The sequence below is a fragment of the Triturus cristatus genome, chromosome 3_1 (genome assembly GCF_964204655.1).
Source record: "Triturus cristatus chromosome 3_1, aTriCri1.1, whole genome shotgun sequence".
Taxonomy (NCBI): Eukaryota; Metazoa; Chordata; class Amphibia; order Caudata; family Salamandridae; genus Triturus; species Triturus cristatus.
In genome coordinates, this window is record NC_140583.1 from 873,916,042 (window position 1) to 873,930,272 (window position 14,231).

At 44.9% G+C, this 14,231-nt stretch overlaps 1 protein-coding gene across 2 annotated transcripts in view; it reads right to left on the minus strand.

The window, feature by feature from the left end:
* Window positions 1–14,231, minus strand: part of PPIG (peptidylprolyl isomerase G) — a 270,573-nt gene that overhangs the window by 110,329 nt on the left and 146,013 nt on the right. For both annotated transcript variants that reach the window (XM_085645353.1, XM_085645352.1), the window contains exons 6-8: window positions 11,407–11,494; window positions 8,685–8,714; window positions 8,446–8,585 (exon numbers count right to left, since the gene is read on the minus strand). In XM_085645353.1, the coding sequence (XP_085501479.1) occupies window positions 8,446–8,585; window positions 8,685–8,714; window positions 11,407–11,494 (258 nt within the window). The remainder of the gene's footprint in view (window positions 1–8,445; window positions 8,586–8,684; window positions 8,715–11,406; window positions 11,495–14,231) is intronic.

Sequence of the window (14,231 nt, forward strand, 5' to 3'; positions counted from 1 at the left end):
TCCCACAAAGGCTTACAGAGGTAAAAGTAAATAACACCTTACTCTCTTTTTGTGGTAGTGTGAGCGATCAGTAAGGCTTTGTCAGAAGGGTAGTGTTAAGCATTTATTGTACACACTCAGGCAAGAAATAATATCACACACTCAAAGACTGAACTCAGACCAATTGTTTGTATAAAAAAATATTTCTTTAGTTGTATTTTATTTTTTAGAACCAAGCAGGACTTGGTACAGGTAAGTAAAATGGTTGATAATAATATGCAAACTGGATGAAACTACTTTGCTAGAGTACCTTTGAGATTACCTTTTCTGCTCAGTGTTGTATTCCTAGATATCACACCCGGACAGTTCCTAGACAAAGGTAAGTAAAACACTTTTGCATGAAAACACAGTTGCTTGGGTTTTCATGCACACACACCTCGCCACTTAGAACTTTTTCAGAGGAAAAACAGTCAATGCAATCTTATGGAATAAAATGTGATTATCGGTTTGCAGGTAAGCAATTGGTTTTAAGGGTTGAGTTTCTGGGGTTAGAACAAGGGTTCCCCAGGGTCAAGGATGTACTCAAAGAGTACCATCAGCAGCACTAGGGCGGCCGGGTGCAGAGTGCTGAGGCCCAATGCTAGCCTTTGGTGCTAAGGGGCCATCGGTTGGTGGCTGCTCTCGGGCAAGCCACTGGGTTAAGTGAGCAAAGCCACTTAATGTTAAGCTCAGGGCAAAGGGGGATCCGAGTTAGCAAACAGGGTGCATCCACAGCGGCACAGGGGCAGAGGGGTGCTGAGTTGGCGTTGGGTGCCCTGTTACTTTCAAAGGGAGCTTTCCAATTGGAACAAAGACTGCAGGTTTGGGCAAGGAGGATTCCTGGAGGTCAGAGTTTGTTTCTCGAGCAAGTCCGGTGCTCATGGGAGATAGAGTCTTTGTAGGGAAGGCAGGGTAGGTCCTCTGGGTTCTGGGGGACTGCTGGCATCTGGACACAGTGGGGTTCTGTTGGAGCAGGTCGAGGTCAGGACAGGCCAGTAGTGTTGGGGCCAAGGCCGTTGGTGTCCTCCTTTTCTTCCTTCAGCATGGCTCTTGGACCCTTCTTCTTTCTTGTCTGAGGAGGCAAGGTTCGGGGTCACCTCTAAATACTAAGTTTAGCGGTGTTTCAAGGAGGCACAGGTCAGGACCAATGGGTCCCTTCCTTGGTGTGGGTACACCCCCTATTATGCCACCCTCCAGTGGGAGGGGGGCTCAAGCCTCTCCCAGGTTGACTGGGTCCCCCCCACATCTTCAAGATGGCGGGGACTAAGAGATGTGCTTCGCCTCACCTCCTTCGCCGGAGGGGTGGAGTTGGCAAAGGTGGGCACACCTCTCCTCCTATCTTAGTTCCCCCCCCGCCCCCAATACTCCCTCCCAAAAGTTGGGGCTAGAACCAGTGGGGGCCAGTTGCTGGGAGCAGCCAAATGCAGGATCAGCTAACAAAGGTGGCAGACCTTTTGTAGTTGCCCCTACGTGGACCCTGCCCATCCTGTGGGAGGAGGCTGAGCTTTGTTTCAGGACCCCGAGAGTAGGAGGATCTCGACCCAGGCGTCCAAAAACATGTCTGGGTCTGGCAGCTGGCGAGCAGCCACTCAGCCAGGATACTAGAGTTAGGTCGTTTTTCAGGGGGCATCTCTAAGATGCCCTCTGAGCGTATTTGGTATTAAATCCAACACTGGCATCAGTGTGGGTTTAATGGGCTGAGAAGTTTGAATCAAACTTCTCAGTCTTCAGTGAACCCATCATGGAGCTGTGAAGTTTGGGGTGCCAAAGTCCCAGCCCATGGTTTACAATGACTTCACTACACTCACAATACCTGTGAATGGCACAGGTACTGTAGGGGCCCAGGGCTCATGCCACTGTGCCCGCACCTGTGGGATAGTGCACCCTGCTTTAGGGCTGTAAGGCCTGCTAGAGGAGTGACTGATCTATGCCACTGGCAGTGCTTTGGTGGGCATGGTACACCAGGATGTGTGCCATGTCGACTTGTAGTGGTAGGGTCTGCCCCTGGCACCCAGACTGCTGTGGCAGTGTGTACGGGTCGGAGTCTCTGAGGGTGGAAAAATATATGATTCAGTCTTTAGAGACTTTCTCTGGCTACAAGGCCCTTGTTGCCCCTGGCACCTTTTGCATGGGACTTGTATGTAGGCCAGAGGAGTGCCAATGTGGGAACAAAGTTACAGTTTTAGGGAAAGAACACAGGCCTTGGGTACCATTAGCAGGAACCCAGGGTACACTTAGTCAAGAAGCATCAAACATCATGCAAAAAGGGGCACTTTTCTAAACCTTGCCCATCACTCACCTTAACTCCTGGAGACTGGTCGTGTAAGTCGCTGCACTATACCTACTTGCAGAACTTGTTCTACCTTCCATATGATAACATTGCAGAACTCAGAAATTCCACTGTGTCCACTTTTTAAAGTGAAAAGAATGTATGTTTAAAAAAGAATTAGGTGCATTTGTCATTGATGCCTAAAAATATATAAAGGTACTTGGTATTTGTATAAATTGGCGTGGATCTCCTTCTTGAGTCGTGTGTATCATTTATTAATCATTGTGAGCAAATGTCATGCAATCCTGTGTTAAGCCTCAGGCTGATCGGACACGCTACCACCTGATAGAGCATTTTGGGATGGCATAGCAAGTCCTTGTCCACTAGTAAGGAAACCACTGGACTCTTTAAATGGTATATCAGATTTTTTTATATATCACATAAAGAGCCAGCTTCCTACAATAACTTCCGGTTTTTTCGATGTCTTCAGCTGAGACATGCCGTAGCGGTTCATGCAGACAGATTAGGGCGGTTTGAGACCGTATTTCCCTAGAAGACAAACTAGTGCTAAATAGTAGAAGGTAATTAGGTGTGGGTGAGTTAGATAATGATGACTGGAGGGAGGTCATGATGGACTGTGGTGTTTGGTGGAGTCATCACGGGTGTGCTTCATCAAGTTTAAATATTTGCATAGATACTACTACCCACCGAAGCACCTCTGGCGCAGGGGCAGAGCACGAACTCCAATCTTGTATTAGATGCGAGTCTGCAGAGGGAAACTTTTTCCACATGATCTGGACATGCCCAATCGCGGTGAGATACTGGAGTACCATAAGCCCTGCACTTGGTGAAGTGATTGACTGCATGGTTCCATCTGAGCCTCAGTTGGTATTGCTGTGTTTATTGGAGATTATGGAGATTATTGGAGTGTAGGTTTATAGTATGATCTGTGTTTGAAGCTTGCCTGAGGGGCACACCCGTTTTGTTACTCCAGACTTGGCACCATACTCAGGCATGTTAGTCAGAAGTATTCATATTGCACCTGTATGGCAAGTTTATAATGTCTTATGTGAGGATAACAGTGTGGAGTTTAGGCATGTCAGTGAGGAAGATGTGGAGTTTAAGCTACTAAAAATGGATGTGCCACTACGAACACTGGGGTCTACCCCCTCCTTTCAAGATAGTCATGGACTATCTTGAAAGGAGGGGGTAGTAAGGTGGAGATGGCAGTGTTCTGAAGACCCCAATGGCTAAGCAGGACACAAACCAATGCACCAAAGTATATTCTATTGTTGGAATCTAGATGACAGAAGAACAAGACAATGATGGACTGTACCCTGTGGGGACCCCAGGTATGGGAAGAAGCAAAGCATAGTCCTAATCGGAAAGATGTTTTGACTAACAGGATAACCTGACGAAGCGGAGAGAGATCTGGGTCCATGATCACCCCAAAGTTCCTCAGTTTGTTGGTGGAAGTCAGTGGAGGTAGTAACTCCGGGAGGCACTCCGGGAGGTACATGGATCAAGTTCTGTAGATGAGGATTTCAATATCTCAATAGTAAGCATTAACTGATTTTATGAAAACTACACCATTGTTGCATGAGGAGACAGTGACCATCGACCTCAAGTAATCACCATGAGCTTCCAAGTAGCACGGCATGCGGTGACAAACCGGACAACAAGAGGAATTCACACAGAGAACCTTAAAAGGCTAAAATGGTCAGACTCTACGAAACTGAAAATAATGACAAAAAGTAGAGCGCAGCTCGATGCAAGGAGCCTTGATGATACCCCGCTTACTACATCATGGCAGGATTGTTCTAGTCAGTTGCTCAATTTTTTTTTTCATAAACTCAAAAATCAAAGCAGGTAACCAAGCAAACACAACCGTTGAAATTAGGAAATTGAAAACCTTACGTCACTCCGCATTTAGACAAGTACGGATGTCCCTAATGGACGGCTTGCTACTTAACATCTACAAGCAAGCTAATAAAGTATTTAGGCAAGCAATATTTCTAGGGAAAAAAAAGGTCTGAATAGTTTTGGACAAAATTAGTACATGCAAGTAAAAATCATAGCTAAAGACATTTTGGTCCCTCGTGAATGGGAGAACATATAATCAAGGAGGACAAAGCAGCGCAAATATCCATGAAGATGAATGGATATCCTTCTTATCTGCTCATTTTGAAATATCAGAAAACGAAGAAGGCCCATTGGCCAAATTTTCAACATTGGCCATTCAGTTCAACTCAAGTCAAATTCAGTTTGCCCCAGGCATCGCCCAAGCCGGAATATCTGAGCAAATAGAAGATCTGGTAATCATACCATCAACAGAAACTGAAACCAAATCGCCGCTTGAAAAATATGACACCCGCCAACCGGTATCAATAACATTAGAAGCTGTAACGACTCGAACAGCACAAATTATTACCAAAGGTCACTCAGATGGGGCCCCCGGCCCAAATGGTCTACCCCAGGCTCTGTATCAACAGGATACTGATCTCTGGGCTAAACACCATGGCACCTTTATTTAGATACTGCAGGTCTAATCAGCTCATCCTGGATTCCTGGCGTGGAGCAATCATACATCCAATATACAAAGGTGGCAAGAGATCAGACCCAAAAACTACAGGATGATTGCCCTTCTGGAAGTTGAATCCAAATATTACGCCAGTTTGTTGCTTTAAGGTCTGTCATCGTGGGCCATAAAAACCATCTCATACCTTTTTAATCAGACAGTGATAACTCATTGCTTCTTTGTTGATTTCAAGGCTGCCTTCGACCGTGTGCCCAGGGGACATCTATGGTCTAAGCTGCAGAAATGGGGGATTCCGTCTGCACTCTTAAAAGCTATAATCCAGTTATAAACAAACACATGGATCTGCATAAAACTGGGAGATGGATCTCACTTCTCTAGAAAAATACAAACATCACGCGGAGTAAAGCAAGGATGTGTGCTGGCGCCCCTCCTTTTTATTTCGGATCTATTGCAGCTACTTGAAGATGTCAATTACCATCCCCCAAAACTCGGCGGAACAAGGATCAGCAACTTATTGTACGCAGACAATCTCGTCCTGCTCAGCCATACAAGGGTCGGCTTACAGCGATGACTTGACCGGTTGTCCTTTTATACCACTAAAAATGTGTTGGAATTAAATCTATTAAAGACAAAGGTCATCACCTATGGGGCAAGGAAATATCAAAGTGATAGTTGGCATTATAACAGCAAAAGCATTGAAAGGATGAGGTTGAAGCCAGATTAAGTTGACCATAGCACTTCCGAAACTCGCAAGGCAGCTGTCCGGCCCAAGCCAGATTCCTTTAATAACTGTTATGAAGGCAAACATCTCTAACGACCTTTCGTATGGTCAGGAGATAATGCTGGGGAAAAATAACAGCCTGGTGACTAAAATAACACCAAGAATTTTTAAGCAAGTGCTGAGTCTACCAAAAACCTCATCCCCTGCCCAGATACGAGATCTCCAAGATCATAGGGCGGTAGGGGCCAGAGCATTTATCAAGCTTTGCAATAAGCTACACATGTCTAGAGAAGCAAGCCTGGAGGCTATCTTGTGGCAGGAAATATCAACTAGTCAACTGGGATGACTACACAGAAGCTATTTACAAGATTCTCTACAACTCCTGGAACCAAAAGAAATCTGGAGCTCCAATCCATCCCAGCAGACTTTCAAAACATATATTAAAAGGATTGTCCATTCCTGGTCCTTCCACTGGGACAGAGCACAATTGCCACAATGCAAGCATGCCTGGACATTTATATCAGGATCTAAGCCAGGGACTGCAGTACCCTATCTGCCATGTACTTACGCAGTGTTTTGGAAAAAAAAGATTTCTGGCCCTCAGAATGGGAGAATGGGCTTTTTTGTACCATTTAACAGGCTGGCGCCGCACAAATGACAACACAATGTGTAGGTGGTGTGGGAGCAGCAAGGAATCAATAGAGCACGTGGTATGTCTCTGCCCTGCATTTCTTAATGACCGGAAGACTTTGTTACGGGGCGAGTGGAACAAACTTGGCGTCCATACCCCTCGACAAGCCATTCTTATAACTATGAACCTGGATAATTCAATACTTAACATCCTGTGCACTAAGTTTGTTATAAGAGTTGCATAAAGGCTCACCCACTGCGAGACCAGTGAGTTACCAACGACCCACTAGTAAACGGCTGCTCTAATTCAATTGAGACACCAATCTGCTCATTTTACCATACTCTCCGATAGCGGCAGAGCCAGGTATTGGGATAGTTCTGGACCTTTATGGCTCTGTGCCCCGTGTGATTTTAAGAGTTTATCATTCCGCACTGGGGTTTAGACATTCACACACTGAAATGTATCGCTAATGGACCTGTCAGTAGGTTTCCAGGAAATGATTACTGTTTTATCTTTTATTTTAATAAGATATGAAAACTAAATGAATTATTACGGCGTTTTAACCACGATTATATCAAAGGGCCCAAATGCAGTCCAAACTCAAGTTGCATGAACTTTCCCCAACTACTTGCTATTCAAATGTTATGCTAAAAATGGATCAAAGGCTGTATTTATTTTTGATACATGTTACATTGTTGCATGTTCGCTATTGGAATGATTTTTATTAATCAAACAATACATTTATATACGTTATGACATTCATTGATCCACTTGTAAGAGGCAGTAGCCTACAACACAAGTACCTCACTATGCTGGTGGCAGTCAGAGGTTTTAACTCAAGGAAAAGGCGGAGACGTGGTGTGGTACATGGAACAATTTCTGCAGGGGATCATTTCAAATTCTGAATACAGAGTTAGATCGTGTCATGACATCCATTGGTCCACTCGTAGGAGGCAGGAGCCTACAATACAGGAGTCCAGGTCAGAAGGCTTTTTCCAGTCTGTGACTAACCCGAATGTTGCCTTTATACATGTAGCAAGGGCAGCTGAAGCATTTCATGATCCTCTGGTGCAAGCTGAGAAAGTGTTGATTAGAAATGATCTGCAGATGGAGCTTAGACGAACACATGTCCCTCTATACCCCTAATAATTAAGAGTGCTCTACAATGTCAAAAGCAGAGAGATACACAGTAGTAGGACTGTTAAAACTGCGCTCCAATGTAAGGATGATTTGAGGTCAATTCAGACCACTATTAAGGAAAATGTTTGTGCAATGGAAAGGGGCACAGTCTAGTTTAGAAGTCTGAGATGATTTATTATTCTATAAAGATTGCGAACCGCTCTGGGAAGGCTGCTCTTTTAATGTGTTTGTCTTAGAATGGGGATGAAAGGGAATTATTCAAGCACATGAATCTATCAAAGATTAAATGAAGAAAAAGGTAGACTAACATGATCTTGCCAGGGTTACGCATTGGAAAGCTCGTGGACATCAAGTGTTGAAAGGCGGAGAAGTAGTCTAATAAAAGAGAATGGAGTTGGACACGGAATCCACCACTCGCACAGCACTTTGCACATTTGACAGTGGGAGTCAGCTCATATCTTTGATAGTCAGGGCCATTCCGGGTAGAACCGCGGCTCCCCTGGCCACCCTGCATCTGCAGTGGGAGCGAGATTTGGGGCAGCCCCTGAGCCACGAAGGGTGGCACAGGGCCCCATCTATTCGCGCAAGGTCCCACAAAATGCTAAATTCCGATACATACAGCATAACATCCTCCACAGGGCCTTCCGATTCATACAGCATAACATCCTCCACAGGGCCTATCTCACGTCAGCCAAGATCCACAGAATACACCCCGCACCTGCAACACAATATGGATTCATGGCAGTACTGAATGAGTCTGGCGAGGAGTACATCAGCCTGTTAATTTCTATAGGGGGTTTGTTTCAGAACGCTTAGAAACAGCAGAATTACTAAAAACCAAATAGACCCAGTCCTAATATGTGGTTTGACAAGTACCCCATGAACTTACTTATGCTGACAAAGGTAATCATTCTCAATTTGTGCTTCCCAAATCATACCACCAATTGGTAAAAGCTATATGAAAACTAAAGGCCATCAAATATTAAGCAAGATACAACTGCAGAGGGTTACACCAAAATTGTGTCAAAGTCATATAGTTTTCCTAGTTTGAAGAATTTATGGGTAGCGGCATTCAACAACAAAACAATAATTGTTTACTTTGGGAAGAAACATTACATAAAACACACCTTTGGGCTTCTGAATGAGTTCTCCACAATTAAGTATCCGTACTTCTGCCTGTGGCTTGCTGGAAGCGTCAGTTTTCTGGCTTTCAATTTCTCTCACAATCTCCTGTCCGGAAATTACTTGTCCGAAGACAACATGTAGACTGAGGGTGAAAAACAAAGAAAATGATTAACATTCACTCCCATAAAGAGACCTAAATGCACACTTAAACACAGTAAGTAAAAAAGGATGCGATATTTACCCATCTAAATGAGGTGTTGGTTTGGTTGTTCTATTCGTACCATCAGAATAAAGGGTTAAAACAAAGAAGCAGAGAAAACACAGTTAACGCCTCTAAAAGGAAAGAAAAACACAAATCCAATGAAAGCACAGCCAAAAGGTGTGTATCTAAATTTAAATGTAATTTTTCAACAATAAGATATTGCACATTAATATCACTTTACTACAAAAGTCGAATGGATGTTACATGTTTCAATATTCACCAGTAGCCCTCTACATTTAACAAGCAGAAGGTGAATTCTTGGTGACTACCTGATTCTCAAGCCATCTACTCGTGCAGCTGAAGGTATTTGTATCACAGTATTAGGTGACTGTTAAAGAAACCAATATTGCCCAAGTAAATTTCGTACAAATAATGCACCAGTTCCTGATCCATAAGGAAGGTGAGACTCTAATGGATTCAGATAGGCATTGGCAAGGAGAAAACACTACCACTCCATACATAGCCTTTTAAGCCCCATCCCCACCACTGGATTTGACCTCACCTAGCCAATTAGCTTAGGGAAAAGTTGTAAAAAAAGTTTTAGTATTTCTTTAAATCATGTAAACAAATTTCATATGAAGGTCACAGTTTTATTGTAAGGTTTTGCTAAGAAATTTAGTGTATTGGGTTCATATAAGCAATCTAATTTATCAACACGTGAACTGTTCACCATCTCTTCCCTAAAAGTCTTTTCCACTAGCTATACTTCAGTTGACGTACTACCAGAGGATTCTCATCTTTATTGATGGTCATCTGTTCACTGTGGATGTTCCTTTGCCAGTGGCAGTGATATCATTGTTCATAGTTGAAGCTCCCTCATTAAGTAACTTCTTCAGCATCCCCTTCACTACTGGTTCAGAATCATTCTGTGAGCAATTTTCAGTTGCACTGAGAAGAGGCTGGTCGGCCTCTGCGTCAAAGGAGTCTTGACTGGACGCAAACAAGCTTTAGCTGCTGCTAGGGGTCCGGTACCCCAGGTATTTGGATGGCCCCGTCATCTTCTCACTTGGTGGGGAGACAGATCTGACTGCTTAGAGCACTATGACCGCTTCCTGGGCGGCTACTGCGTCGGTGGACCCAATGAACAGCAATATGGTGAACCGCACATTGTGGTTGGTGCCTGCAGGCAAGTGGCTCCTCCACTTCAAGGGAAATGCTGACAGCATGGCGAAGTGTTGGAGGACCTGCAAGACTTTTGGAGGATGCATAGCTGCAGGACAAGTCGGGTTGTCGCAATTGTTGGCACAGGAGCAGGTAGGCAGGTTTTGGCACCAAAGTACAACCATAGCCCGCAGTTCTCGCTTCTTTGGCTTGTCATAGTCCTTCTTTTCTTGTCAGGCAAATCTGAGTTCCTGGTGTCAGGGGGGCACCTAAATACTCAATATAGGGGTGCTAAGGGAAGGGTAGTATCCAATGGGCTTACACTTGGGGTCACTACACCCATACATGACCACTACATGTGAGGAGTGGGCCTAACCTGGTCCCAGAATTCCTAATTCCACGAAAATCAAAATAGAGGAGCACATCAGGCTCTTAGGGGTGTGACTGGCTTGGCAGTGCACAACACCTTGCATAGCTAATTACCCACCTGTCCTGGTGCCAGGTGGGCCTCAGGCCAGGGGGCGCCATCTCCCAGGTCTGGGAGAAGCAGGGGGTCGCATATCAAAGGCGGCAGAGGCTTTGAAGCCTCTGGCCTTTGTGTGCAGATTCACTAGCTATCCTGCTGGAGGAGGTGTAAACACTTCCTGCCAAAGCAAGCATTGTTTCTAACCTCTGAGAGCGTGGGCTCTGACCTCCAGGGGGTCAGAAACCAGTCTGTGGTGACAGACTGGACAATACAAATCAGCCAACACACTAAAAGCCTGTTAGGTTTTCAGGGGGCACCTCTAAGCTGCCCTCTGGATGTATATCTTAATAAATCCACTACTGGTATCAGTATGGATTTATAAACACGAGATGTCGGATACCAAACGTCATGGGTTTCAGTGATGCCATCATGTAGCTGGAGAACTCTTAAGGACTAGTGCCTAGTACATATACTTAAGATAGCTTCCCTCCTCATTTGTACTATCTAGCAATTGAACTAGACAGCACAGGGGCATATCTGATCATGCAGATGTGTCCTCACATGTAATATATTGCAATCTGCCTTAGGGCTAGAAGGCCTGCCTATAGGGTGACTTACATATATTGCATGCAGTGTCTGGGGGCATGGCACACCGTGTGAGTGCCATGTTGTGTTTTCGCATTTCTGTGCACCATTTCACGCAACCTGCATTGGCAGTCTGCATGAGATTGGGAATGGGTCGCTTTGGGAGGCACAATACATGCTGTAGTCCTTTGGGACCCTCTTTAATACCCATACCCTAGCTACCAGTGGTACCATTTACTAGGAACTTACAGAGGTACTAAAGGTCTGACCAACTGGGAAACAATCAGTTACCTTGTTTTAGGGAAGGAGTACTGGCATTGGGGTCCTGTTTAGCAGGAATCCAGTGCACTAAAGACAAAATTGCATCAAATACCAAGCAAAAAGTGGGAGTGACCATGTCAAAAAGGGTCCCTTTCCTACAAAGATGCTCCCACAATTGGCATAATCAAATACTACAATAAATAACAAAGCTAGAGTACAGATAATAAACCCCGATTCAATCTAGGGAAAACCATAATAAATATAACATTTTAGGTCAACCATACTTACATGAAGAATTGTGAACCATTTGTGTCCTTCCCTCTGTTGGCCATTGACAGTAGAAATTCTTTGTTGTGCTTAACAGAAAAGCTTTCATCTAGAACAGTGAAGGTAAACATCATTAAACAAAGCACAATTTAGCTATACAGCACCTTAAATACAAAATGTAAAATTCACTTCATGTATGTAGCCTTCAGCTTGGTAAGAAGCACAGTTGACAACTCCTACTTTGAACTTCTGGATAAATAATGCATTTGGTTGGGAACAGGAATCATAGTTTGCATTCTAATTTTCGGTTGTTCTACGGATCCCATATGTATTATATTGACCTATTTTGTATTTGTTCTTCACATTTAAGTTACCCCCTTCACCAAGTCGCTCATTTGTCTCAACTAGTTGGTTTAAGACCACTTCTTATGTTAGCAAACAACATCTGTTTGGATAGCTGTTCAACTTGTTAGCTGTAAAATGCTTTTACTTCCATGGTACTAAAAGTACATTCAGGGGCACAGCTATCATTGTTGCACCAGGTGCAGCCCTGAGTAGCCCACTGAACCAAGATGATTGCAGTATTTAATACCTCAACAGTCAAAAGGGTCATTTTCCTTGCTCACGGCATCCTTGCTGTATTTCTGAAAAAATGAGGATATGCCTGGATAGTCCTTAAAAGCACAGCAGCCCACAATACTAATTAATCTTCCAAGGAAAACAAAAACAACAATTAGTGGTGAAAGTTTTCAACTGACACTCACGTCACTCAAGCCCTCAACAAGGTAGTACTATTTCCCACAAGGAAGGGAAATTCAACACTAGAGGTAAATCCCATCACAAGGTAAATGTCTTATTTTTTGTTGTTGCCGGTTGGATCAGGGTACCTTACCATTTTTTAGGTCTCACCAATATAGGGCAAGTGCTGTGCAACATCGTTTACCATTCAGCTCTCTTGCAACTTGTCCACAGCATACCATTAGTTGTTTATGTTGTCACTTTTATCTGCCATCTTTCGATTGCTTAGCTCTCTAGTTTCCCTTCCTTTCTTGTGTTAGCTCCTCAGTGGAGTATGGACTAGGTACATATGTTCATCCTCGTCTTTGTTCTTTATTCTTTCAGTAACGAAACAGAAATTCTTGCACCAACCCATTTGAGCAAGACGGGGGAGAATGTTGGGAGGGGCACAAATCGCTAGGAGGATCCATATTTACCTAGCAGTCAGAGTCCAAACAAAGTCTCCTCTTGGAATTTTATGTTTAACTTTGTTTGATTTCATTCTGCAATAAGGAAACCACATACACATCTGATAGCCCCGTACCCAAAACTCGTTGTTTCCTCCCCTCCCAGGCATACACTGCAATCAGATTTATCTGTGTAAAGGCCCTCCAGTGTCCATAGGGTACTTCCATGAGGTTGTTTCCTGCCGCAGCGTGTCACAAGGTTTTCCCCACACAGTCATGTCAGGAAATTAACAAAACAGTAACGACCCGCCAGCCCCTACCCCTCCCTCCCCTGAACTGGTGTGCTTAGGGCCTGTCTCAGTTTTGGCCAATATAGGGATCGACAACCTGAAATCCACTCAGGTAGCCCCACGGGTCCCGCCTGACTCTGCGTCGGAGAAGGTGATGATACTTCGAACAGGTCATTTCGTTGCCAATAGGGACAGATAGTTAGTGCTGTTGTGTTTGCTCCGTGCAGGTATGAGTCTATATTGGGGCCTGGGTGCGTATCCCTCTGGTAGAGGGCAGAGTAGAATTCCTGAAAAGCCCCCGCAATCTCAGCGCCCCTTCTACCATCTCCCCTTTAGCATTCTGGAGAGACAGGACCTTCGTCTGCTGGATGCGGGTCTGAAGTATACTCGCCAACATACGCCCCATCTTATCCCCCCCCGATATAGGAGTGCTTGAGTCGGAGGGCCGCGTATTTGGCCCTATCCAAATCGAGCCCGGCCAGTTGGGCCCTTGACGCCTTCAGTTGGCGCCCAACCCTAGGCGCGCCTGTCCTGCCATGCACCATTTCTAGCTCCAGCACTTGAGCCGTGAGAAGTTCCTGATTGTCCTTACGCTCTCTATTCTCAGCTGCAGAGATGGCTATCAGTTCCCCACGCATCACCGCTTTGAGGGCCCCCCATAAGGTGGGTAGGGAAGTGTTGGGGGAGTCGTTCAGTGCCAAGTAGTCTAATACATTTATGAATCTGTTTTGTCACTCCCTCTCTGTGCAACATGCTTTCCCGAAGTCGCCAACCCCCTTTCTGTCTATGTATTGGGGGTACCCTAATAGTCACTGTGTCGTGATCCGAGAGTGCTGCCGGGATGATGTCTTCCTCGTCCACTAAGTCATTCAGTTTGGTCGTGCCTAGCAGGTAGTCCAGTCGAATAAAAAGAAAATTGAGAAGAGTGTGGGTGATCTACCTGCCAGATGTCCACCAGTCCCCTAGATTGTAGCCATTCCTTCCCTGCACTGGACAGTGCTCCAGTTTGGGCGTATAAGTGACTGGCTCTATCTAATGTGGTGTCCATGACTAAATTTAGATCCCCACCTACCAATACCCGCCACTCTTGCAAGCTCAGGACCTCGGAGAAAGTCGCTGTCAGGAATTTCTCCTGTCCCGAGTTGGGCGCATAAATAGATCCCACCAGGATGGGCTATCTCCCTATCCAGAACCTAAAAGCTAAGAGGCGGCCATTAACTTCCGCCATTTTATCCCCTACTTATCCGGCAAATTGCTTGGCGACTAGTATGGTCACCCCCGCTTTTTTGTCCACCGTGGAAGAAAAGAATTGTTGGGGAAAAGCCCTGGACTTCATCAGACACCAATCTTTGGGGAGGAGATGGGTCTCCTG